This window comes from Cricetulus griseus, chromosome 4 (genome assembly GCF_003668045.3).
Source record: "Cricetulus griseus strain 17A/GY chromosome 4, alternate assembly CriGri-PICRH-1.0, whole genome shotgun sequence".
NCBI lineage: Eukaryota > Metazoa > Chordata > Mammalia > Rodentia > Cricetidae > Cricetulus > Cricetulus griseus.
Genome location: NC_048597.1, coordinates 35611223 through 35636763, shown reverse-complemented (window position 1 = coordinate 35636763; position 25541 = coordinate 35611223). Strand labels below are relative to the sequence as shown.

Below are 25541 nucleotides of genomic sequence, written 5' to 3'. Positions count from 1 at the left end.
GCGGTGTTTTTCAAAATCTGCAATTGTCAAGTTGCTTAGATTATGTCTCCGTAACTATCTCAAACTCCTGATGGCTTCAAAACAAGAAAAATACACTTATTGCTCAATCACATGTTTAGTAATATGACTAACTTTCTGTTCTTTGTAATAACTCGGAAGCAAGGCTCCCTCTGGTCAGTGTACTCTGGCCAGTGCCGCAAGGAAGGATGGTTCTTACTATTCCCAGTTCTATGTTTCAGCCTAAAAGTTTCATATCTTCCCTGGTACTTAGTGTTACTTACATGACCATGACTAATCTTGGGGAGATGGAGACATACTCCTTTCATGTGCCCTGAGTAAGGAAAGTATCATTTGCTGGGGGGGGGTCATGATGAATGTGTTGCAAGGCAAAAATGAACCGACACTGCCATTGGCACTAAAGTTCAGCACCATCATTTTAAACGTCCGCCTGCATTTAAGGAAGGGTGGCTTCCTGCGCCCTACCCTGATGATGCTGTTATGACAGTCCCTTGTCATGCAGTGAGTAAGAATTCAAGACTGTGTCAGGGACCGCCTGTGTTTCCTTCCTGGACCAAGTCTGCTGCTTTCCTGGGCAGACAACAAGCCCTTCATATTAGAAAGATGCGGTTTGGATTCTCAGTATGCAAACCACCCTTTCTTTCCTGCCAACACACGTGCTGATTGCTCTCTGTGTGGCTATGGAGAGAGTCTGTTGACTTGATGAGAGGAGACATGTCTTGGGTTTCCCTGTCCTACCCTCTCCAGCTGAGATTTATGATTCTGTAGCAACTAAAAGTTAAAGAATGAAAGGAATGATAAGCATACTTACTTTTGCCTGGGCATGGTGGAAACCCTCCTTCTCTGATATCAATGAACCAAGAATAGGTATTTCCCACATGGGCGCCCATGGTAGAGTCTATATCAGGCTGGGACCCAGAATTGTGGGGGGAATGTTTTGTACCTCACCAGAAATGATGCAGATAAGCTAATACCAGAGTACCCAAACAAACACAACTTTTGAGCTTAGATTACCCACCAGGATCTGATACCAAGGTCTCAGGACTGTTTGGGTCTTGTTTTGTTTCATTGCCGCATGCTCTTTGGAAGGGAGTGGCTGAAATATACTCTAAAGACCTACAATTCCTTTCTTGTATTCAGTTTGTGGCTACTTCACTTGCAGCAACAAAGAAGAAAGGAAAGGACTAAACAATGAAGGCGAGGCTGCCAGGGAGTCACCATCCTAAAAATAAATATAATGAAAGGAATGTAGGGAAAGCACGTAAAAGAAAATAATCCTTAAATTGATTATAAGTGATTCCATGACCAATGGCTGGCCAGCAAAATTCTGTCCAAAGGGCAATTCCAGGGTTTATGATTTCCAGCCTTCTTAATCCTGTTTTATAGTTTTGCCAAAATCCCCCAGAGTTGTTGCCATTTGTCTGAAGTTAGCGCTTCCTGTTTGTGTTGCTGATTCCAAGTTTGAGGTTATTATGCCACATTAGCAAATAGCTGTACGCCTTTCAGATGGCCACTGACTTATTTCTAAAGACAAGCATCTCAGGCCTCCTGCCAAATGCCATGCTTGCGAGGAGGATGTCCTGATGAACACCAGAAATGCTATGTCTGTGATCATTGTAGCCCAGCCTCTGGTAATCAAACTTGAGTTTAGGATGGAGAAATGTAGTTCATTGTAAAAACTAATCCTCAGTCTAGCCTCAGTGTGTCTGCCCAGTGTCTTCCCAAGAAGAACAGACAAAATTGGTTTCAAGATTCTTCCAACTCCTCGGCTGCCATTATTTATGAATATTATCCTTGCAGCTCAACCAGACTGGACTATTTGCTTTTTGCAGCTATGTTCAGGGTTTGTAGTTCCACATGGACTGTGCCTTGACCAAGTTTTAACTGATTGCTCTTCCAAATTCTGGTTTTGATTTGACACTTATTCTCAAAGCTAAGCCAGAGTCCATTTTTCCTTACGACAATTTCTCTGTAAAATAATCTCTGCTCTCTCTAAATTCAATAAATCTCAGTCATCTTATGGTATTGTAATAGTCTCTCGAGTGTCTGGTAATGTCCTCCAGGATGAAAATAGTATTGCTGACTCTAAGAAATGTCTGGAACAAAACTGTCAGGCATGCCTCAGAAAAAATGCATTCTTCCTTTGCTAACTTATTGCTCATAGCAGTTATTTAAAATTTAAAATTAATTTTTAAAGATTTATTTTATGTTGAGTGTTTTACCTGCATGTATGTGTGTGTACTATGTGTGTGCCTGGTCTACAGAGGTCAGAAGTGGGTGTCAGATCCACTGAAACCAGAATGAAAGATGTGTGAGTGCTAAGAACTAAAACCAGGGTCTTCTGCAAGAGCAACAAGGGCTCTTAACTGCTGAGCCATCTCTCCATCCTCCTTTCCTTCCTTTGTCCTGTGTCCCCTGCATGGTGCACATCTGGAAGCCAGAGAACAATTCTCAGGAGCTAGCTCTTCTTCTACCACGTGGGACCTAGGAATTAGATTCTGCACATTTACCTGATGAACCATCTTGCTGGCTCTCAAATGAACTCTGGAGAGATCAGCATCTCTCTCTACTGAGATGTGAGGGCACAATGTCGTATAGTCACATGCACACTCTTTAGCCTATGCCTGTATCCTTATGTTTCTAGAACTCATTTTCCCCATTTGTAAGCATGGCTTTCTAAAATATCTTTATTCTGTGAGCATTAGGGACTCAGTGATGGGGAATGTTCTTCTGTGTATGTGTCTCTCTTATTGGTTAATGAATAATGCACTGTTGGCCAATAGGGAAGCAAGATAGGTGGGGCTAGGAGATGAGGAGGATTCTGGGAAACATAGGTGGAGTCAGTCATCATATAGGACATGAGAGGAGTAACAGGTCTGGGCCTTTTCTCCGGTAAGAGAAGACCACGTGGAAATATTCAGATGATTAGAAATGGGTTAATAATTTAGACAGAGCTAACCAATAAGAAGCCATAGCCAGTGGCCAACAGTTTCATAATTAATATAGCATCTGTATGCTTCTTTGGGGCAGAGAAGGGCACTGAGACGCTGCCAGACCAGAAAACTCATGTTACAGCCCAGATACTGTTTTGGTCCAGCCTCAGGGAAAAAAAGAAGAGGACAGTGCTTTGTACTGTGTTATATTTAATCCACCAGGACTAGACAAGAATGGATGGAAAAGATGATGAGTGCAACATGTGTAAGACTAGATAGTCTTTTCAGGCCTTCAGATATTGTGTCAGAGTCTGGAATAGTGATTCCTCCTAAAGGGGAACAGGTGCCCTATATAAGGGCATACTAGTCTGTGCAGCATACGAAGGGTCAGAGATGATAGCCAGGAAATACAGGATGAGGCTTTAGAGTTTGAAAGAAAAGACAGTGAGGGGAGGAAACAGTAAGTACGTAGAACAGAGGAGCTGAGGGGTTTACAGACATAAAATTAAAGTTAACATAGAAAGTGTATCCATACTTTGTAACAGAGAGACTGGGTATTCAGGCATGAGATATCTTTATATTCCCAAGGCCTTACATAGGATCTTGCACAGGGGCATCTTCCTAAAAGATATTCAATGATAAAATAACCATTCCTCTTATTTAAAAAAATACATGTCAGTAGACCAAATTATAATTCCATACTAACATCATACCAAATTATAACTAGGATGTTTATTTTTCTAACACAAATAATACAGTAAACATATACATATAAACAGCCTTTTGTTTAATTATCTTTTGGTTGGTAGATAATTGTTTATGTTTGTGATATCTGAAATGGTTTTGAAATATGTATTATTATAGAATGAGTAAATCAAGTTAACTAAAGTTAATCACACCTATAGATTTTTGTGTGTAAGGTAAGAAAATAGTCTATAATCATCATTTTAAAGCATATAATACAGTGTTACACACTCTAGTCTAAAACTACAGTTAAAATGTTTTGTTTAATAAATCCCTGGAACTTAGAGATAAAAGTTTTATATTAATTGAAATGGACGAGAGGCCATTTTGATCAAAACTTAAGAGATTATCTGTGAAGAGAAGGCCTGCAGTGGAGACCAGGAGGAGAGAGGAGGACATGAGAGAGTAGGAAGATTTAGTCAGTGGAAGAATTGAGGAGAGCAAGAAAAGAGATACCACAATAGAGGGAGCCATTATAAGTTTAAAGAGAATTCTGGCACTAGGGAAATGTCCAGAGATCTATGAGTTTGGCCCTAACTAACAATCTAAGTAGTGGTTGAGAGGCTACCTTAAACACCCTTCTCTGATAATGAGATTGATGACTACCTTATATGCCACCCTAGAGCCTTCATCCAGTAGCTGATAGACGCAGAAACAGACACTGACACCCAAACACTGAGCTGAACTCTGGAATCCAGTTGCAGAAAGGGAGGAGTGATGAGCAAAGGAGTTAAGACCAGGCTGGAGAAACATACAGAAACAGCTGACCTGAACAAGCAGGAGCCCATGGACCCCAGACTGATAGCTGGGAAACCAGCATGGGACTGTTCCAGACCCCCTGAGTGAGAATGTCAGTTTGGAGGTCTGGGCAATCTATGGGGCCTCTGGTAGTGGATCAGTATTTATCCTTAGTACATGAATGGACTTTGGGAGCCCTCTCCACATGGAGGGATACTCTCTCAGCCTAGACACACAGGGGAAGGTCTAGGCCCTGCTCCAAATGATATGACAGACTTTGAGGATCCCCAGGGAAGGTCTCACCTTCCCTGGGGAGCCGAAAAGGGTTGGGATGGGGGATGAGGGGAGGATGGGGGAGAAGGGGAGGGAGAGGGAACTGAGATTGACATGTCAAAGAAGCTTGTTTCACATGTGAAGCAAGCTTGTTCCTAATTTGAACTAATAAAAATAAATATAAAAAAATAAAAAATAAAGAAGCTTGTTTCTAATAATAATAATAATAATAATAATAATAATAATAATAATAATAAAGAGATTATCTGTGGACTAGAGATGAAATGCTGCTCCCTGTCAGGGACCAGAGTGTCATCAGGGAGATCCCAGCTTTGCACACTGGGATAGACTTGAGACAGTAAGAGCTGGCTTATTAGGCGAGTGGGAGTCCCAAGTAACACTGGGTCTTTTAAACTTGGACAGTAAACTGAAGTGATTTGGGGGATAGAGTAGAGTGAGTTTTAAGCAGCAAAGTCTTGAGTCCATGTCAATAGAGACAATTAAATGTCAACTTCTTTGTTTTTTTATTTAGCTTTGGCTAAAAATAGAATTGGGAACAGTCAATTTAAACAGCACATTTGGTTTCCAGGAGGAACCTGGGCTGATGGAATTTCATTAAGTTGTCGTCTATAAAATCATCAGGGCCTTTCATCTGAAAAGTTTTTTATTTAAATATGGCTCTGAATACTCAAGCTGTTTTGCTAAGGAATTGAGAGGCAGTGTTTTTACTATGTGACTATCTGCAATTACCAAATATTTTATTTTGTATTATTCATTTCTCAGAAACATGGAGTGTGTATTGCATGAATGAACGTATGAATTTAGTTCAGGAAAATACTTTTGGTTGGCCTCTGTTACAATGATTGAATTTTATGTGGTCCACGGGGGTCACATGATCTGACTCTGCTTCTCAGTTCTATACCCCTTGACCCATTACATCATGACCTTTCATTACACCAACTACTCTTCCTCAACATCCCTGCTCACAGTGTCTGATGGCCAAGAACACTGACCGCCCCTGCCTTTTTTCCCTATGTGCCTTGTGGTTCAGCTGTGGAGTTTCTAACATTTCACTGTTGCGCTGTTGCTCAGGTCACAGCACTGGCTGATTGGTGGGAGACAGGAACACCTCCGTGGTGTCATTTTGGATTTCTGTGCTTGTATTCATATGTGTCTGTTTCCCACTACCAATAAGTTGCTTTGTTGGAATCTCTCAGCATCGTGGTTTCTGCTGCCCAATCGACTGTATCTCCTATCTTCTCTCCCTGATGATTTTAAAATCAATTTATGCCACGCTGGGACCTTCCATGCTCTGTGTTTCAAGAACAATCTCCCACAAGTAATTCTTGTAATACCTAAAGGACAATCTCATAACTTCATTTCAAAGGTAGAAGTTTTAGTAGAAAGGGGAAAATTGTTTCAGAACCTCTGTTCTACATATGACAAAAAGAAAAATCACAAACTTCTTCACACTAAAAACTGGAGTTCTAAGGTAACATCCAACTTATTTCTACAATTTAAAAGTCAGGAAGATGTTTGCTTTTTCAAACGGGTTCATTGAATTAGATTTTTTTTGCTAACATTTAAAAGAAATGTTATAAAATTCCATTTTAAATCAAAGCTTGAGTCATATCTACCTTGCAAAACTTAGAAATTTTAATAGTATGAGACCAGTAGGAAATGATGCCAAATCTCAGGCTTTGTATTTCTTACCTTCAAAAATCCAAATGCTATATTTACCAGAATTATAGAAATGGTCATTAATAAGATACACACATACTGCATTTGTGTGTGACCTAAAATTCTACATTTTATTAGTATTTTTGAAAGTATTTTAGGCATTTAAAGTATTTTAACTTTTTACTATGAAAAAGAAATAAGAACAGATGTCAAAATAGCAATAACCCAAATAGGAATTTACTACCCTAAGCAGAAGAAACTCAACTGTAGTGTTTGGATACTGAGGTCAAAGTTTAGATCAAATGCCACTTTAATTATAAGTATACACAACACTAAAATGAATCTTTCTAGAACTAATTAGGGATGAATAAATACATAATTACTATGGCCTAAAATATAGTCTTAAAACTGAAATAACTTGAGGGCAAGAAAACAAATCAGTGATTTAGCCTACACTGACTGTAGTTACTACCAAGAATGCCACTGCTTCTTCTATATCCTAAATAAGTTGGGGCTATTACATGTTAAAATAATTATTGAAATAAACTTAGTCAAAAAAGAGGTCCCAAATCTTTGTTTAATGTGCTGTAGCAGAATACCACAGACTAAATAAAATTGATCCCAGAGTTCTTTGTTTCTTTCACATCAGTAAGATGGGATTCCTTTATTGCAGAGTTAATGGACTATGGACTTTCTGAACGCCCTTAAGTGTCTCGGCCCATTATGCCTTAATACATGAAGTCACTTGCACATGCCCTTGTGACATTTTAACCATTCCATAGTCCATGGAAGACTTTTTTTTAATGCTGTGAAATGTCAAAATATACTCATTAACACTGGATATTTATGAACTAAGTAAATTATAAACAGTTCATAAAGATTTGCATGAATGGCTGAAAACCAATGGCACAGGAACCCATTTGTTCTTCACTCCATCTCATGTTTTTATTTGACCCTTAAAAAAGAAATGATCAGACGTATTTAAGGCAGTTTTGTTAATGATGTTTTTTGCATGAATGATGGCAATATTTCATTGTTATTGAGTGTTTACTATTTACCCCTTAGAGCAGTGTTTTCACAGTGGTGGCGGTTTAGTCCAAACCAAAGAGCAGTCTTAGTAGAGTCAGATCAAAGGCTTACGTGCAAGTGAGAAAATATGCATCTCAGAAGAAGTTGACTATGAAAAGTAATTGTCCTCTCTGGCTCTCAATTGTGTCATAATGTAGTGCCCGAGATTACTGCTCCCTTGGTAAATCTATTAGCATGGTCAAATGGTATTGAGATGTCTTAACTGGATGGTTCAGCCTGTCAGGTATCACAGATGGTGAAGTCTTACCCCGAGCAGTCAGTAAGTACCCTGGGGATTCTGACCTAGGTGGAAACTGTGGCTATTTTAGCTGAAGTGTGGCCCATTTTCACCACAGCTGGGCAAACATAGAAAGTGCTCCATTAGGAGGAAAGCATTTTCCCCTTCAGCCTTTGGATGTTGCTGAATTCAAACATTATAAATTTAATAGCAAACATCTTCTGGATATTTGGTGTCTTTAATGTCCTAATAAATAACAGGCAGACTCATTGGAGTCATGCCCTGTGAGAATCACTCAGGGGTATTTGTGTGAGCAGAGCTCTCCAGGTGAACAAGGGCATGTTCCCTGAATTCTGAGAACTCATGTTGCCTGTGGGAACCCATGCTTCATCTGCCTGCTCGCTCACCATATGCTATCCTGGGGAGGGAGTGTGCTTTTTCTGTTCCAGAACAGGGAACATGAGAAACTGTAGCCTGTGATGCTTGCAAAAAATTATTACAGATGAGGAAATTCAAAGTCTAAAGTTATTGAAAAGTTCAATTTGTTGCCACTGAGGCTGTTCACGTGGCTCATGGGGCTTCTATCACAGTATTTTTTTTCTCTCTGATTTTTCCAGTGTCATTTTTCTTTAGAGTTATCTTTGCATGTTCATTGTAGTCAGTATTTTCTTACCTTTTCAGATTTATATTTTCAGATCCCATGTTGAGATGCTTTGTGGCTGTCTCTGGAACCATGTGCTGTTGTCAATTCATCTCCTGAACATTGTGAACTCTTTAACTTCACTGTCCTTGTTTATATCTCTCTTCAACATGTGTTTTATATATATGGAGAAAGAGTTTCATTGGTAAGTTAGGGTTCACAATGTCCAAAGTGTTTGTTCTTATCTGCACTATGCCAGGCACCCTGCCACCAGTATCCTTCAACTTAAAAGAATTTGCCTAACAGCAATTCTGGGAATGTTTATAATGACAACTTTGTACACACACACACACACACACACACACACACACACACACACACACACACACACACACACACACCATAGAGGTAATCAACTTCTTTCCACCCACCTCTCTCTGGTATTGTCTCATGCCAAGGCAGAACATACCCTGTTTTCTTCATCTTCCTAACTGATTTAGCTAAACTGCTGCTCATGGAAGGTCATTCAAGTGTCTGGCCATTACAGAACTGGTAAAGTAGTTTAAATTATATTGAATATTATTTAATTGTATTGACATTAAGGCTTTGTACTCCTTAAAGTATTGAACTGAAATTACCTTTTTTCTTTATGTAAAATTTCTACCAGGGAGCTGGAGATGGTTCATTCAGTGGTTAAGAACACTTGCTATTCTTGCTGGGGATCTAATTTTGATTCTCAGCACCCACATGGTAGCTCACAACTGTCTGTTAATTCCAGTTTCAGGAGACCTGACATCCCTTCTCACTTCTGTGGGCCGCAGGCATTCATATGCATACATGTAAGCAAAACACTCATAAAATAAAAGTAAATAACCCTTTAAAAATTCCCCATTAGTGTCCCTGGCTTTTAGGTTATTGTTATTGGCAAGAGAGTCCTGCTCTCCACTACTTAGGAGCAGAAAAAAGTGAACAATGGTCTCATGTTCTTTGCCTTCCTAGGCACTCTGTGGATAGTGTAGAAAATTTGCTAAAACCTTTAATACATATAAAACCAGAACTTATAAAAACCAGAACCAGCAGAGTCATTTGAGCACCAAGCCTTTATTCCACAATCTGATTTTCACTCCCTAAAAATCAAGGCAAATGGTAAATTATTGCCAAGTCTTAAATTAGCATATGGTTGGTATATCTTAGCCTAAGAATTTAGTGGGATACAATCTATGCCCTCAGTTATGTTTTTGGAAGTTTTTGAATACTGTCACACATTTTCTTAATATAAAAATTTAAGATGGGCTATCTTGATAGCTCCTTAGTGTGTTATGTAATAGTAAGACATTGGAATGTTTTAACAGACTGCATTTGAAACTTAGTGTTCTTGGAGAAAACTTGATTCAGTGTGTGTGTGTGTGTGTGTGTGTGTGTGTGTGTGTGTGTGTGTGTGTGTGTGTGTGTGTATTGAATGATAAACAGTACTAGACACTACCAAAGCTAACTCTGCCAGTGCTGTAATGGCCACACACTTCTATCAGAAGGAGTCTGTATAATGTGGCTGCAAATAAGGAGCATGCTGTCCCATCCTACAGTGGCATGATGGCATGTCAGAATAGAGCTTCAGTATGTTTTCTTACATAGATAATTTGTTCTGTTTTATAGCTGAATCATATCCCATTGTATGAATGAGCCATAGTTTATTTATCCACTCAGCCACCAATGGCTATTTGGGTTTATCTCCAGTTTAATGTTGCTTTGAATGTGCTCATACATCTTTCACATAGATATGTCTTCATCTCTCCTATGTGCAATGGCTAGGAATGAAATTTCTGGGCACGTTGGTGTCTTTCTGAGCTTTTTCCAGTTACACACTTAACACTCATGTTCCAAATGTATGAGACTTCCAAAGTCAGCCGGACATATTATCAATTTATTGTTATTTTACTCTCAACAATTCCACATCATTGTGGCTTTAATTTTTGTTTCCCTTAGCTTAACCGTGCTGACCAAGAATTGGCAAAGTATGACTTGCATATAATGGGACAATGCACAGCTATGTCTGCTTATTATCCCGCCTATAGCTTCACTCTGTGTGTGTGTGTGTGTGTGTGTGTGTGTGTGTGTGTGTGTGTGTGGTATATACATAAGTTTGGGCAGCACATATGCGAGTGTGTAGGGTACTCATGTGTAGGGTACACATGTCTAGGCTGAAGGACGATATCTACACCTTCTCTGTGTGTGTGTGTTTCTGTCTGTCTGTCTCTCTCTCTCCCTCTTTCTGTGTGTCTGTCTGTATGCTTTATGCATATTTGTGATGTATGTGTATGTGCATGTGTGTGTGGTACCCATGAATGTATACATGTCTAGGCTGGAGGATGATATCTACAGCTTCTGTCTGTCTGTCTGTCTATCTGTGTGGTGTATGCATATGTGTAGTACATACATATGTGCATGTGTGTGTGTGTGCAGTTCACAAGTGTGTCTAGGTAGTCAGGGTCTGGAAGATGACATCTGTTGTCTGCCTCTACCATTTTCTGCCTTCTTTGTTTGAAACAGGGTCTCTCCCTGAATCCACAGTTTGCTTGGTTTTGGCTAGGCTGTCTGTCCAGTGAGTCCCAGTGATCTTCCTGTCTTTGCCCCTTCTCTCCTGCCAGCCTTGGGGTTACCATCAGATCCAGCCATACTCAGATTTTTACATGAGTGCTTGGAATCTGAGCTCAGGCCTTCCTGCTTGAGCGGTTAGCAGCTCACTGAGCCGATAATCAGTGGTATCACACCATTGAGCCACCTGATCTTCAAAGCCTAAAATAGAGCCTCACCTCTGGAGGAAAAGACTCAGTAACCCCAGAGGTTAACACATTTTTATGTGCTTCTTGACCACTGTTTATCTCTTTTGGTAAATAATCCATTTGTGTTGGTTAGCCTTTGCCAATTTGATACATGCAATAGTCACACGGGAGGAGGAAACCTTAGCGTAGGGATTGCCTTCATCAGATTGGCCTGTGGGCATGTCTGTGGTGCTGTTTTCTTGATTAACAATATCTGTGGGAGGGCTCATCCCACTCTGGATGATGCCACTCCTGGGTAGGTTACAAAAGAAAGCAAGTTCATCAAGTCAGAGAGAGCAAGACAGTAATTAGCATTCCTCTGTGATGTCTGTTTTCTTCTGGCCCCCAGGTTCCCTTCCTGACTTCCCTCACTGATGGATTGTTACCTGGAAATGTAAGATGAAATAAATTTTTTCTCCCCAAGTTTCTTTTGGTCAATGTTTTATCACAACAACAGAGACACAAGCTAGGATACTACTCAAACATGTTTAAACTGCTTGCCTTTTATTTTCTTTTTAATTGACTGTAAAGAATATTTATGTATTCTGGATACAAATTCTTCATGGGACTTTTATTTTTCTTCCTAGATTTTAAAAATTTTATAGCTTTAGAGGTAGGAGGATCTCTGAGTTTGAGGCCAGCCTGGCCTACAGAGTGAGTTCCAGGACAGGCTCCAAAGCTACACAGAGAAACCCTGTCTCAAAAAACAAAAATAAAAACAAACAAAAAAGTCTTATAGCTTTAAAATTTTTTTACTAAGAGGTGGGGGAGGATCTGGGAGTTGGGGGAAGGGAAGGAATATGATTGAAATATATTGTGTGAAATTCTAAAAGAATAAATAAAAACATTATTTAAATGAATTGGAAAAAGTGATCAAGTCTATGTGCCATGATTTTAAATGTTTCCTATACCATATCTGAACTGGTAGGAGCTGATTTTATTAATTAAGTATTTTATAAAGTATGAGTTTTTACAGCAAGGTGAATGGCAGGGCATGTATAGAGACTATACTGTAAGCTTACTGTACAGTATAAGATGAACACCATAAGAGTACAAATGGGGTCTGTTCTCAGTCCTTAAATGAGTCTTTATTTTATTGGTATAAGTATTACAATTATTCTGTACTTAGTGCCCTGCAAAGATTAAAGTTAGTCTCAATCTTGCTATTTGAAATACTTATATCTCTTCATAGGGTTTAAAACTTTGTGATATATAAGCTAAGGCAATTCAGGTTGCTACACTAATACATACATTTTGCCTTTAGAAGACTATTAATACGATATAGTTTTTCTGTCTTAAGAATCTTATCATCTTAACCAACATGATATCAACAACTTTGACTATATCATATACTACTTTGGAAAGTATAAATGACTTCATCAGAGATTGTGAAAAAAAAACTCTAGTGAACATATTTTAATAGTGATTCCTTCCTCTGAGGCCCATGACTGGATGGCTATAATGATTTCGATAGATTTACCAAAGCATGGGTTTTGTTGCTGGTGTTGATGGTTTTTTGGTGGTGGTTTGGGCTTGTTGTTGCTGCTCTGTTTGGGTGCTGCTTGAACTCTGGCACTCCATTGGTGACTGAGCTGTATCCCAGCCTACACTGTTCTTTTAAGGAACTGGAACTGTCCACAGCCCCCAGCAGCCAGCAGCCTCCTTTCTTTGGTCGGCTTGATGACCCAGAGTTCTTTGAACTCAAAGTGCCATCTCCCCCTTTTTTCTTGTTTGCCAATCTCACCCTGTTTTTAATGCTGGAAGGCATATATTTACAGTTAAATTTTTTTAAAAAAATAGGCTAATTCTAATTTTGCTTTGTAAGACATTTATTTATTTACTTTTAGAATTTCACAACACTTTGAAATATTTAGAGATACTGTAGGGTGTTGCAAATAGAGGATTAGAAACCACTGTCACAGGTCCAAGAATGTACTTTGCCAATATGCAGCTTTCCCCAAGACAGCATATTATTGCTTTCCTAAATTCTTTTAAGTGTTCTCAAATATGCAATAAAATATTCTTCTAGCAGGCTTTATTCTCCTTCTGTACTCCTGAACAAAATGATTTTGGGCAACATATTTGTTGTTTATTTATGTGTTGTTTTGGGTTAAGGTTATATTATAGTGTGTTATTTTCTATTATATCTACACTACTTGCCAGAAGTCTGACTATGACTAAATGCTGAAAGATAACTCCTATTACATAAATTGGGCCCCAAATCATCAGGCGTGTCCAAATAGTGGCCTTATGGCCACATGTGGCCAAAGACAGCTATGAATACAGACTGCCCCCAAATCATAAACTCACTTAATAAAACATTATGCATTTTTTATAACTTGATGGCACAGTTTTTGAATGAAGACTTTGTAAATGAAAATATTATATTTCAGTGTCAAAAGGTTGAACATCCTTTTGTTCAACCTTTCTTATGGTGGAATCAAACCATAATAATTCATAATAAAGATTATTTATCAGTAAATATTAAAATTAATGTGTGATGCACAGAGATATGGACCCCAAAATTAGAGCATTTATTGTCCAGAAGTATAAAGTGTCATCAAATACTAATATAAACAGTAATTCGGAGGAAATGTTGATACATTTATTTTGAATAAAGGGGAAAAGGCTGTTTAACCTTTTTGCTAGACACTGAGGATCAATGAAATAATAACTGGATGAGTAAAGGATGTGGAAAAGGTCATTTGACAAAGGTGCAGAGTCAGGACAAACCAGGTATTCCAGAATGTGGGATGCCTAACCTGGCCAAAATAAAATGCAATATGTCGAGAAGTAATAATAGCAGAAGTAATGTACAGACACATAACACAGAGGTCAGAGTTCTTAATACCCAATCAGTGGTTCAAAACCTTCCTAAAGCTGCTACCTTTAATACAGTTCCTAGGTTGGGGTGACCCCCAACCATAAAGTTATTTCTGTTGCTACTTCAAAACTGTCATTTTGCTACTGTTAATGTAAATATCTGATATGCAGGATATATGAAATGCAACCTCTGTGGCGGGGGGTCACAACCCCTGGTTTGAAAATAACTGTTCTAACTGAAGAAGAGAGAGAGTGGTATTAAAATATTATATTTGTGACAATTATGGAAGTTGTATCTTTCTGCATATGTTATTCTTTTTCAGGACATCTGTAGATATTTCACTCACTCAGGAGACTAGTATGAATTAGAATTTTGGAGAGTCAATTCATTTGAAAAGTTCTATAATGATGATGTATTTCTTGGCATGTATTGCTAGCAAAGAGGAGACAGGCTGGGTCCTCTGCCAGAGGAGTTCGCCACTTCCGTTTTGGTTGGTTGGTAGTTGTGTTTTGACATTTTTCTTTCTGTTGGTATAACATTCCTTCTACTTTCCCAGAGGAAGCATACCATGATTACACCTGGCAGAGTCCATAACAAAAAATCAAGTTTGGTGTGAGGCTGCCACTCTGAGCTCTCAGTCAAGTACAAGTCTAGCTTAAGCACGGAAAGATTTTCACAAATATCTTCTCAACAGAATACTGCAAACAACCTGGCTGTGTTTCAACTTATTGTGAGAAGTGACAATCCTCTAAAGTAGAAGAATGTGTTCTCGACTTACATTTGCTCCATTTTGTTGAGAAAAAGTAATACCAGAGCAAATGCAGGCACATTGATTAAAAATGGAAAAAGTGAATTGAACAAAATCTATTTTTCTAAACTACACATCATCTTACTAAAACCCGGAGAAATTAAGACAAACCAAAGCCTTCAACATGAGGCCCATGGCTTGACCACTCCTAACTCTATCGAGTAATGACAGCAGCCTCAGTGAGAATAAAGTCATGCTAGTCCAGGCCAGCAAGAACTTGAAGACTTTGTTAACTCTATAGTAAACATACAAGGTGATGGGGAATGTTAGTGCACTCAGTTGCCTTCATTTGGAAGAACTGAACTAGATCAACTGTGAAGTTCTTTTTTGGGATTTTCAATAAATCAATCATGTCTAAGGTTCTCAATTTTGCCACAGATGTAGGGATAACTAAAAATTAAACACTCATACACTCATAATTATTCTGTTTAAAGGAAGTGAAAAGTAATATGCACATGCAACGAAGTTACCATCCTGGCTGCTGAGGTAAAAGTGATCTATTCCAATAGCGTGATACTTATGAAGGGAATTCTTTTCTTTATTTCAAAGACTTAATACAAACCTTCCATGTACCTGTGTTAGCTTCTTGTCACTGTGACAAACACCCACAAGAAGTATTTCAAAAGGAAGGAAGATTTCCTTTGACTCATGCTTTGGCAGTTTCTGTGCTTTGTCAGCTGGTTCTGGTGCTTTGGGTTTGGTGAGGCAGAACACTGTGGTGGACGGGCATTGTAGAGCAAAGCTGCTCACCAAGAAGCAGAGAGGCAGGCTGGGGCCGAGATGAGGGAACTTTCTAGATCATGCCCTAGTGACCTTTGTCCTCCAAGTAGGTCCCACCTCCTGTTTTCTACCACGTCCTAACAGTGCCACCCTGTTACAAATCCTTCAAGGGATTGGCCCACAGATGAAGTCAGATTCCTCAGGATCTATTTACCCCTCAGTGACTTGATCCATCACCCTGGAACCAAACATTCAACATGTAACATCATTAGGGATTATTTCATGCACAAAGTGTAACAGTGCTATGTTGGTGAAGGTTGTAGAGAATCGTTTGGGCTGAGGTACAATAACGTCCTCATTAGACTACTGTGGGGAGCTCATGCTGGAGTGACGTGTGACTGGCAGGACCAAGGCATCTCTCCACCCCCACATCCCTGTGGCAAGGTATCTCTCCATATAGAATGGGCTCCACCAGGACAGTTTGGAGGCACACATATTTTATAATTCAGAAATTTAAGACACTTTAGAAAAAGATTAGACTGCATTTTATATAATTTCACATTTGAGGTCTTGAGCAGAAAGCACCATTTAAAGAGGTCCTCAATGAAACAAATACTCACACAGTCTGCCAAAGGACACATGGTGGGCTAGAGAGATGGTTCATTTAGAGAGGTTTATTTCTCAGCATACACGTTAGTGCAAAATCCAGTTCCAGGGATTGGACTCTCTATTTTTGTCTTCAAGGGCTCTTGCATGCAACATCCCCACTTCACCACCCCACCAACCCTTACACCAGAAACCTTCCTTCTTCATCCATTCCTAGCTCTATCAATGATCAAAACCTGTGGATATGGGTCTGGAGAGAATCCTGAGGATTCTCTAAGATATGTCAAGGTACAGTGATTAAATTTTACCAATAAGAAACTTCAGTTCCTTTCACCATGTCTTGGTAACATGTATAGAGTGAAGATTCTAGCCTACTTTGGATAGAAAAATAAAACTCCCCCAAACTATACTTACCCACTTGCCAGGGCCTGGCTTGTATCAGTCCCACAATACAGAGGCTATTTATTCTGGACTGATGTCTTTAGGGCTGCAATTGGAGCCAGCTGAATGGTCCGGGGTCCATCGCTGAGTAGGTGAGGGCTGGACTGGACAGGGAAACTCTTAGCTACCCAACAGCAATAAAGATGAGACACAGGCATCTTGTCATTTCAGGAGGGCTCTCAGTCCATACTGGAAACTGGAGTCTCTGGTTTATTCAAACATCCTTTTAAATAGCTTTCCAACAGTGTGTGTGTGTGGGGGGGGGGTGACTACAGAAGACATCTGCTATCATGTATAAAGCTAATATCAAATATATCCTTTAATCCTAGAGACACACCCAAACAATCCCTAAGTATGTAAACAAGCCCTCAGAACATGTGTAGGTGCACCCAGGGCCTAGGTCTGTTGTTAAGCAAACTAGGAGACATTCTCCACTGAGGTTAAGCCATCTGGTAGTAACCACCCGGCATCTAAAAGACAATGTGAGATTCAAGCTCCTGGGATAGAGTTTGAGGCCTGGATCTGAAATACCATAATTGATATTTTTTTGGGCCCTGACACTCCCTCAGTAACAAACCACCAAAAATTGGACCCCTCTATTTTGCTTTTTGTTTTAGTCCATTTTATATAGTAGTTAAGTACATTTTTTAAATTTAATTTTAGTCATATTTTGGCCAGCTTTGCATCTGCACTATGCTCCCAAGAAGCAAAAGAGGTAGCTTTTGTTCTAAGTATAATACTTCCATTAGGCAAGGGTTGGGGGACTACAAGGGGGTGGTGTATCAGACACTCACCTAATCTTTTCATCCCCAGGTAAAAAGCCAAACCTGAAAGTGCACATCAACACCACCAGCGACTCCATCCTCTTGAAGTTCCTTCGTCCAAACCCAAATGTAAAGCTGGAAGGTTTTCTCCTGGGATATGGCAGCAATGTGTCCCCAAACCAATACTTTCCTCTTCCCACAGAAGGGAAAGTCACTGAGGCTGTAGTAGGTAAGGTGTTTGGGTGGGTGATAAGAGGTGCCAGCTACAGCAAGATGCCCAAATGTAGAAGACGAGAAACAGTTCTTCTACATCTTCGGCTGAGCTCAATGTGGCAATACAAATCACCTTTGTAATTGCTGTAACCCAAAGCACAGTTCTTTATATTGAAGCTTTTTATTGTATGAAGAAATAATTGTCTTAACTGCTGTTGACCCTTTAATCCTGCCCACATAATTGAATACATAAGGAAAAAAGCAGCTGAAATATTGGGCCTTATTAATGTGTACTAATTTTCCTTCTTGTTATCTTCACTTTCTTCCAGTAGAAGATGGCCACTATAGATTTTTGGAAAGAGGTGTTACCTTTAGAAAGAAGAGAAAACATATTGCATTTAAAATTTTTAAGTAATTCAGTCAAGGCAATTAAAGTTTAATATGAATTATGAAATCATGCATTTCTTTGTAAATGTTTTAAAGATATAAAATTAGAGTTTCAGGATGTGAACTATCTTCTTGCTTTCTCTGTGGGAAAAAATGTAAATAAAATCCACTTAAGGGATTAAATGCTTTGACAAGGATGATTCATGGTGAAAACTTTGAAAGTATTGGGTGAGATTTGATTCTTTGCTCCCTGCTAAGATGTTGTTTAAGAGGCAGTCTCTGAACTTTAAAAGCGTAATCCTATGTTCCAGCACTTCATATTGGCTTTTGCATTTTCGAGTGTGCAATGAGAATGTCAAGATGAGTTGACTGTGTTCTTCTGCCTCTTGCTTTTCCCAGAGAAATTTCTGTTGCTCTTTAGTGCCAGCCAAGATGTAATACTGTTAATTAATGAGTAATTAGAGATAGCATTATCAAGTCTTGAGTAACTGGATATTACATAAGAAAAACCACTTAAAGCAAACCTAAGAGCTGATTACCCCCATGCTCTGAGAATTAGGCTGTATAATAATAATATAATTAGACAAGTATAATAGCCAACCCCATGTAGAATTTGAGTTTGAATGTTTGTAAATATTCCTTAGTGTCTATTCAGTTTTCACTATGGGAAGTGACTACAACACGAGTTCACTCTCATACTGATAGCAGATTTGCTTTCTCCCTTTTCATGAAGTGTTAGGATTAACATTTTATTTTTATAGACATTTTTGTTATTTAAATGGAGAAATTGGCCATTTGTCAGCTTCCTTTATAGCAGCTGAAAGCATTGAACAGTAAGGTGGCAGAAGTCAGATTACTAATGAACATGTGTGCAAAATCTAAAAAAAATTTCCCACATAAATTTTCTAACCTTCCATTGTTTTTTTTATATATTTTTTAAAGATTTTATTTATTATGTATACAGCATTCTGCTTCCATGTATATCTGCATACCAGAAGAGGGCACCAGATCTCATAAGGGATGGTTGTGAGCCGCCATATGGATGCTGGGAATTGAACTCTTGAACTCAGGACCTCTAGAAGAGCAGCCAGTGCTCTTAACCTCTGAGCCATCTCTCCAGCCCCCTTCCATTGTTTTAATAATGAAGGTGGATCAAATGGACTGGGAACCCTTTTATGTATTATTTTCATCCCTGACTTTTTATTGTGTACATTTCCAAAATTAAGGGAATAATGTTGATGAATGTCTTACAGTACTGCTTGAATACAATATCACTGTGCTAATGTTGTTCTGTGTGTTCATATGTATGGCTTTCTGGAGTGTTTTAAATCGTAAAGAGATATACTTTTTTTTTTGATTTTTCCAGACAGGGTTTCTCTGTGTAGGTTTGGAGCCTATCCTGGCACTTGCTCTGGAGACCAGGCTGACCTCGAACTCACAGAGATCTGCCTGCCACTGCCTCCCGAGTGCTGGGATTAAAGGAGTGCACAACCAATGCCCAGTTTAAGAGATATACTTTTATCAAGTATGCATCACTAACAGATAAATATTTTAATAATTCCATACTTTTATTATATTTAATAAATAATCCTACAGTATCAATTTATACCTGGCTCATACTTAAAATTTCTCATGTGGTATCATAACTGCCTTTTTAGTACTGATCTGTCTGTTTGAATCACTATCAAATAAAGTCCACTCATTGCATTAAAGTATGGATCTTAAATCTCTTCCTTCCCTTTTAGAATATCATTGGAACACCTTTTGGGTAGGCTGTCCACAGCCTGTATTTAACTGACTGCTTCCCTTATGTGTTTTTCTTTGTAGTACAGAAGATATCATATTGGAGAATGGAGACAACCTACATTTTAGGCAGGATTTATAATACTCAAAATTCTCTAGAACACCCAGCTTCTCATAATGGGTGTTTCCATGTCCATTCAGAAGGAGGACATAGAGTTAATCCTTGCTATTTGTCAGAGAGCCTCTGGCCACATAAAAATCTTACAAGGTTTATACAGTTATCTATTCTTGAATTTCCATGAAGTTCAGAACCCATTAAGGCCAGAGATATGATTTGGATCCTATTCTTTTGACAAGGTAGTCAAGAGTCTAGTGGTTTTTGTCTGGGTTTTAAAAACTGCTGATTATGAAGAAGGGGTCCATCCTCAATGAACTCTGTGCCTGCTGACACACAACTAGCCAGCCAGCATTCTCCCCTCAAGAGCTGAGAGCCTAAATTTGTTGTGGAGTATTAGTTGAAGATGTGTTACATGTTTTTCTGTGGAATATTTGTCTAATGATGCAAAGATGTGTTGTACTCTTTCATGTTGCATTTGTTTAACTCTGTGAAGCTGTATTACTTTGTCTATTTAAAACACCTGATTTGCCTAATAAAGAAATGAATGGCCAATAGCTGGACAGGAGAGGGATAGGTATGGCTGTCAGGCAGACAGAATAAATAGGAGAAAGGGAGGAAGGAGTAAGAAAAGGAGGAGAGGAGGACAGCGGGGGCCAGCCACCTAGCCACAAAGCCAGATACGGAGTAAGAAGTAAAAAAAGGTATATAGAATAGAGAAAGGCAAAAGCCCAGAGGCAAAATGTAAAAGAAGAGAAATAGGATAATTTAAGTTAGGGAAGCTGGCTAGAAACAAGCCAAGCTAAGGCCGGGCATTCATGAGAAAGAATAAATTTTTGTGTATTTATTTGGGAGCTGGGTGGTGGGCCCCAAAGAGTAAATAGTAAAAACAACCAACTACATTAAATTATTTTTGGAGATGAGCATTGAGTCAGTCTGACTATTTGTGGTTAAAGGCGGTTAGCCCCGTAGTCTTGCTATTTTTAGGCCTCAATGGATGACCAATAGAATTCAAATATTTGGCATTAAACTGATGTAACTGTGAATGAGAGGAAACAAAGTCAAGGCTGAAGTTAGGTACATAAGCTCCAAAGACTAATAGTGGCACTGAGAAAGTAGGCACAACCCATTTCCATCTCGAAGAGCCAGCAATTCAATTTCAAAGCTATTTGCACAAAAGGATGGGGGAGTTTGACATACTTTTTTTTTTAACATTTTATTCTAAAATATAATTATATCATTTTCTCCCTTCCCTGGTCTCACTCCACCCCCTCCAGTGTGCCCCCTCCCCTTGCTCCCTCTCAATCCATGGCTGTATGTATGTATGTATGTATGTATGTATGTATGTATGCATGTATGTATATGTGCATAAATTTTGCGACCTATTGAGTCTGTCCAGTGTTGCTTGTAGTATAATATTTCAGGGCTGACCATTTTGAACTGGACAACCAACCAAGGAGCTCATCCCCAGGGAAGAATATTGTCCTTCTTTGTTCTCAACATTCCTTGGTTCTCTGTAGTTCTCTGTTGAGGGTGGGCACTGTGAGATTTCCCATTTCCACATTAGAAAGTCTACTGGTATTGTCCTCATTTAGGCAGCTAAACTTTGAATCTGATTTTATAGAGCATGCAAGGGAGAATTACTCGAACTATATGTACATCATTCAACCTTGGTGTTAGAAAAAAAAATGCCCTCTGAGCAGCAATGGGGATATCCACATTCATATGGTTTTGTGTAATTGCTTTCCTCACTATTTAGACTGGAGAATGAAGAACAGATATTCATTTCAAATTTAAATGTCTGTACCATTTAAAGCATTCTAAGTATATTAAGAGTTTCAGTATGTTAAATGATGTTCTCTAGTTCTGTAGATGGTTTAAAAATGGAAGCTATCAAGTCATATCAAGGGAAAACACTCCAGGTCTAGAGATGCTGGTACATATTAGCAGGGTGATTTACAATTTTTTACCTGTTACTTTTACTCAAGGAAATTCTAGTATATTCTGTCAGCACATCCACCCTAAGCATGGCTATGTCTGCAGAGCCATTGGGTGCCCTTAGGAGACACCTGACTTCTTCCTGGCCTTGCGACCCACTCAGCAACAAAAGGGCTTTACTTAGGCTGAGATCTCTATGAAAGCTTACACAAACTTGAAAGTGAGCTATTTGGTAAGGAGGGATATTACCCGCTAGGCAAGCTGCATCTGCTGGCAAAGCTTTTTGAAGGATAACTGTAGGATATGATGAGCACATTCTACCTTCCTAGAGGACCAAGGTTTCTAGGAATGAGGAAGACAGTATCTAGTTCCCAGAGATTGAGCTGTAGGCTGGGTGACTGGTGAATTAAGGAAAATGCATTATTTGAAGAAATCTCAGGAGGCCAAATTGAAAAATAATTTTAATGGCCAGAATGGGGATATTACCTGGTGACCAGGAGAGTGAGAAATGATCAGAATAGAGGAATTTAGTGACCAGGGATTGAAGTCTCTTGGCTTCAGGGTGCAGAGAATATTGTTTACAGTTAGGGAAAGCGTGAGAGTTCTTTCCGGTTAGATCTGGGGTGTTTGTATTTGCTCTATCTGGTATACCAATGTCCCTGCTTGGGGTTTTATGGAAAGGCTGCTGAGAACTGAATCATTGTCCTCTTCTGAAACCTGGCCTAGTTGGTTTTGTTCTGTATTATTATCAATTGCTCATTCTTTGGCTATGCTTCAGCCACATAGAAAGCCAAAAATCCACCTAAAAATAATTAAGGTCAGTTGATGGTCATTAGAGGTAGCCTTTAGGGACCAAGGAGGAATCCTTGCTTCTTTTAGGTTTTTTTTTGTCCCCCCACCATGTACTAGTCATGTCATCTGCTGGGTTGCACCAAGGTCTTGCTAACCATTGGAAACACCAAAGTCATTTTTCTATGCTATAACCCCCCTCTTTGAAAAAAATGTTCACTGGTTAGAGTCCATCCTGTGGGTTCTGCATTTTCTTTCTAATCAGTTATGTCAGAATGAGTCCCATTGAGTGGACACCACCAAATATTTGTGGCATAGGATATAGTTGACTCAAAGCTGTGGAGAATATTCAAGTTTCCAGAGGTTATGTGAATTGTTTAATTCCTGTTACCAGGCAAATCAGCACCTACTCATTCAGGGTAGATCACAGACAAATCACTGTGTTTTGAGGAACTTTTGGGAGAAAGATGTTGGAATGCCTAGGAAGCTATTTCATGTGGCATTCTTTTTTTTTCCAAAAAATTATTTTTTTATTAGTTCAAATTAGAAACAAGCCTGCTTCACATGTCAATCCCTTCTCCTTCTCCCTCCCCTCCTCCCCCACCCCACCAACCCCACCCCATCCCCTCTCTGCTCCACAGGGATGGTAAGGCCCTCCATGGGGAGAATCCCCAAAGTCTGTCCTATCATCCTGGGCAGGGCCTAGGCCCTCCCCCATGTGTCCAGGCTGAGAGAGCATCCCTCCATGTGGGATGGGCTCCATGTGGCATTCTTAAAGCTTGTCCTTCTCCTTTAGATCAATGTTTTCTCTTTTTTTATATTAATCCTTTTTCTTTTCTAACGTTCTAGTAAAAGAAAAAACAATAGTCCTACAATTTTCTTTTTTTAATATTTCTTCTTTAAACATCTATTTAATAGAACCATACCTTTCCCCCTCTTTCCCTCCCCCAGCCCCTCCTCGTTCCTTTTCCTTGAACCCCACTCATATCTTCCCACTTTCAAGTCGATAGCCTCTTCTTCCTTGATTGTATTTGATGCACGTGTCTGTGTACAAATGTATAAAAATGGAACCTGCTGAGTGCGATACAGTGTTGTCACCACTCTGTGTTGGACAACCAATAAGGGGCTTTTTTATTTTTTAGTCTTTTGAGTATTTTTATATGTTTTAATCATTTTCACTCCCCCTCTTCCAACCATTCCCAAATCCAACCCTCTTCCCTATCCATCCAATGTTATGCTTTCTTTAAAAAAATAATCTTTCAAGGCCAATTCTTGCTGTCATAATATTCTTGGCTGTGTGGTCTTCCATTGGATTCTAATCAACTTTCCAGGGGTTATATTCTCAAAGAAAAAATGTCTCTCCTTCTCCCAGCAGCTAAAATTGCCAATATCCCCACAGTTGGGGGTGGGATTGTGTACGCAACTCCTCCGTTGTCACTGGGATTTGGTTTGGCTTGAGTTTGCACGGGTTTTGTGTATGCTATCATAACTGCTTTGAGTTCCTATGTACAGTTTCCCTGTTGTGTCCAAATGACAGTGTTTCCTTGTACTCATCCCCTACCAGTGTCATTTACTCTTTGCACATATGCACGTGTGTATATGCATATATGCATATGAGTGTATGAGTGCAAAGGTCAGAAGAGAGTTCCAGATCTCCTAGAGCTGAAGTTTCAGGCAGCTGTGAGCCACCTAACTTGTTTGGAACTGAACTGACTGAACTCCTCCGGCCCTCTGAAAGAGGAGCTGGTGTTTTTAACTGCTGAGCCATCTCTCCAGCTCTGTTTTGTCATATTTCTTTATACTTAGAAATCTGTGTGCTTTTGTTTTTATTACCCAGAATAGACTGGTGATCTGAGTGAAATGTTCTTTTTCAGTTCATTACATTGATTACTTAGAGTTTTGCCTAGCTACTTGCATCAATTGTTCCTAATTCATTAGCCACCATATATTAGATGTCTGTTGCTACAACAAGTTAACCCAAACTTGGAAGTTTAAAATATTATAAATATATCATCTTATCGTTGTAGGTCAGAAGGCCAATTGGGTTGTAGTGGGCTAAAATCATAGTATTAGACAGACTACATTCTTGTCTGGAGGCTAAGTGGAGAGTATAATTTTCAAAATGGCCTGCATTCCTCTTCCGTCTTAAAGTTGACAATATGGACCAAGCTGTCACATCACATTGAGCCATCCTGGCTTCTACTTTAGAAAAAGTGTGGTTATACTTAGCCCATCTGGATAATTCAGGACGCTGTTCTTATTTTAGGCCAACTTGTTATCAACCTTAGTTCTATTGCAAAGTAAATTTCCTTGGTTGTATAACCTCGCATAATTGAAGGTTCTAGGGTTTAGGATGGCAATCTTTGGGGACAACTGTCCTGTTACAAGCTGCACACTTGGCATTCATGTCTCTATTGTCTTTCTGCTGCCAGTTTCCTGTAGGGCCATTCTCTGTTCTGTCCATTAGGAGCAAGTCTAGTTTTCACAGATATGCTGTGGGCAGGTGATGATTTCATGATTGTAAAATGATGAGCTGAAATCCCCTGAGCGCGAAGGAGTAATACAAATTTATTTCCTTGTGGAAAGAAAGAATATCTTACAGCGCCTGCTCAGCCCTTTGTAATATAAGACAGTAACATTTCTCTTTCCAGTGTGCTGGACTTTAGCGGAACATAATAAGTTATTTTTATTTTAAAAAAGTGTCGTTTGCTATGCCTGACATATTTTGTATGATGTCCTTACTATCACATCTCACTTGTGACATGAGAAGTTGTTTTTTACATATATTCAAGGTAATATTTAGTGATATATGGATTGATATTCTTGATAATCACATAAGCTTTTCTATATTTTCATATCTTTCTATTAAGTATAAATTAGCATTTTTCAAATCACTACTCTTACACACAAAGAAAAAATAATATTCCCTCTTGTTTTTTTTTAAATTCATATTCAGATAAGATTTGGTAAAACCTGACTTAAGTAAAGCTAGTGTGGTGGTTCACATTCATTATAGCCACTAGGAAGCTAAAACAGGAGAAT

The 25541-nt window shown here is 39.1% G+C and overlaps 1 protein-coding gene across 2 annotated transcripts in view; it reads left to right on the top strand.

The window, feature by feature from the left end:
- The window catches only part of Abi3bp (ABI family member 3 binding protein), a 202736-nt gene that overhangs the window by 36988 nt on the left and 140207 nt on the right, over window positions 1–25541 (top strand). For both annotated transcript variants that reach the window (XM_035444460.1, XM_035444459.1), the window contains exon 2: window positions 17364–17543. In XM_035444460.1, coding sequence (XP_035300351.1) covers window positions 17364–17543 — 180 coding nt within the window. The remainder of the gene's footprint in view (window positions 1–17363; window positions 17544–25541) is intronic.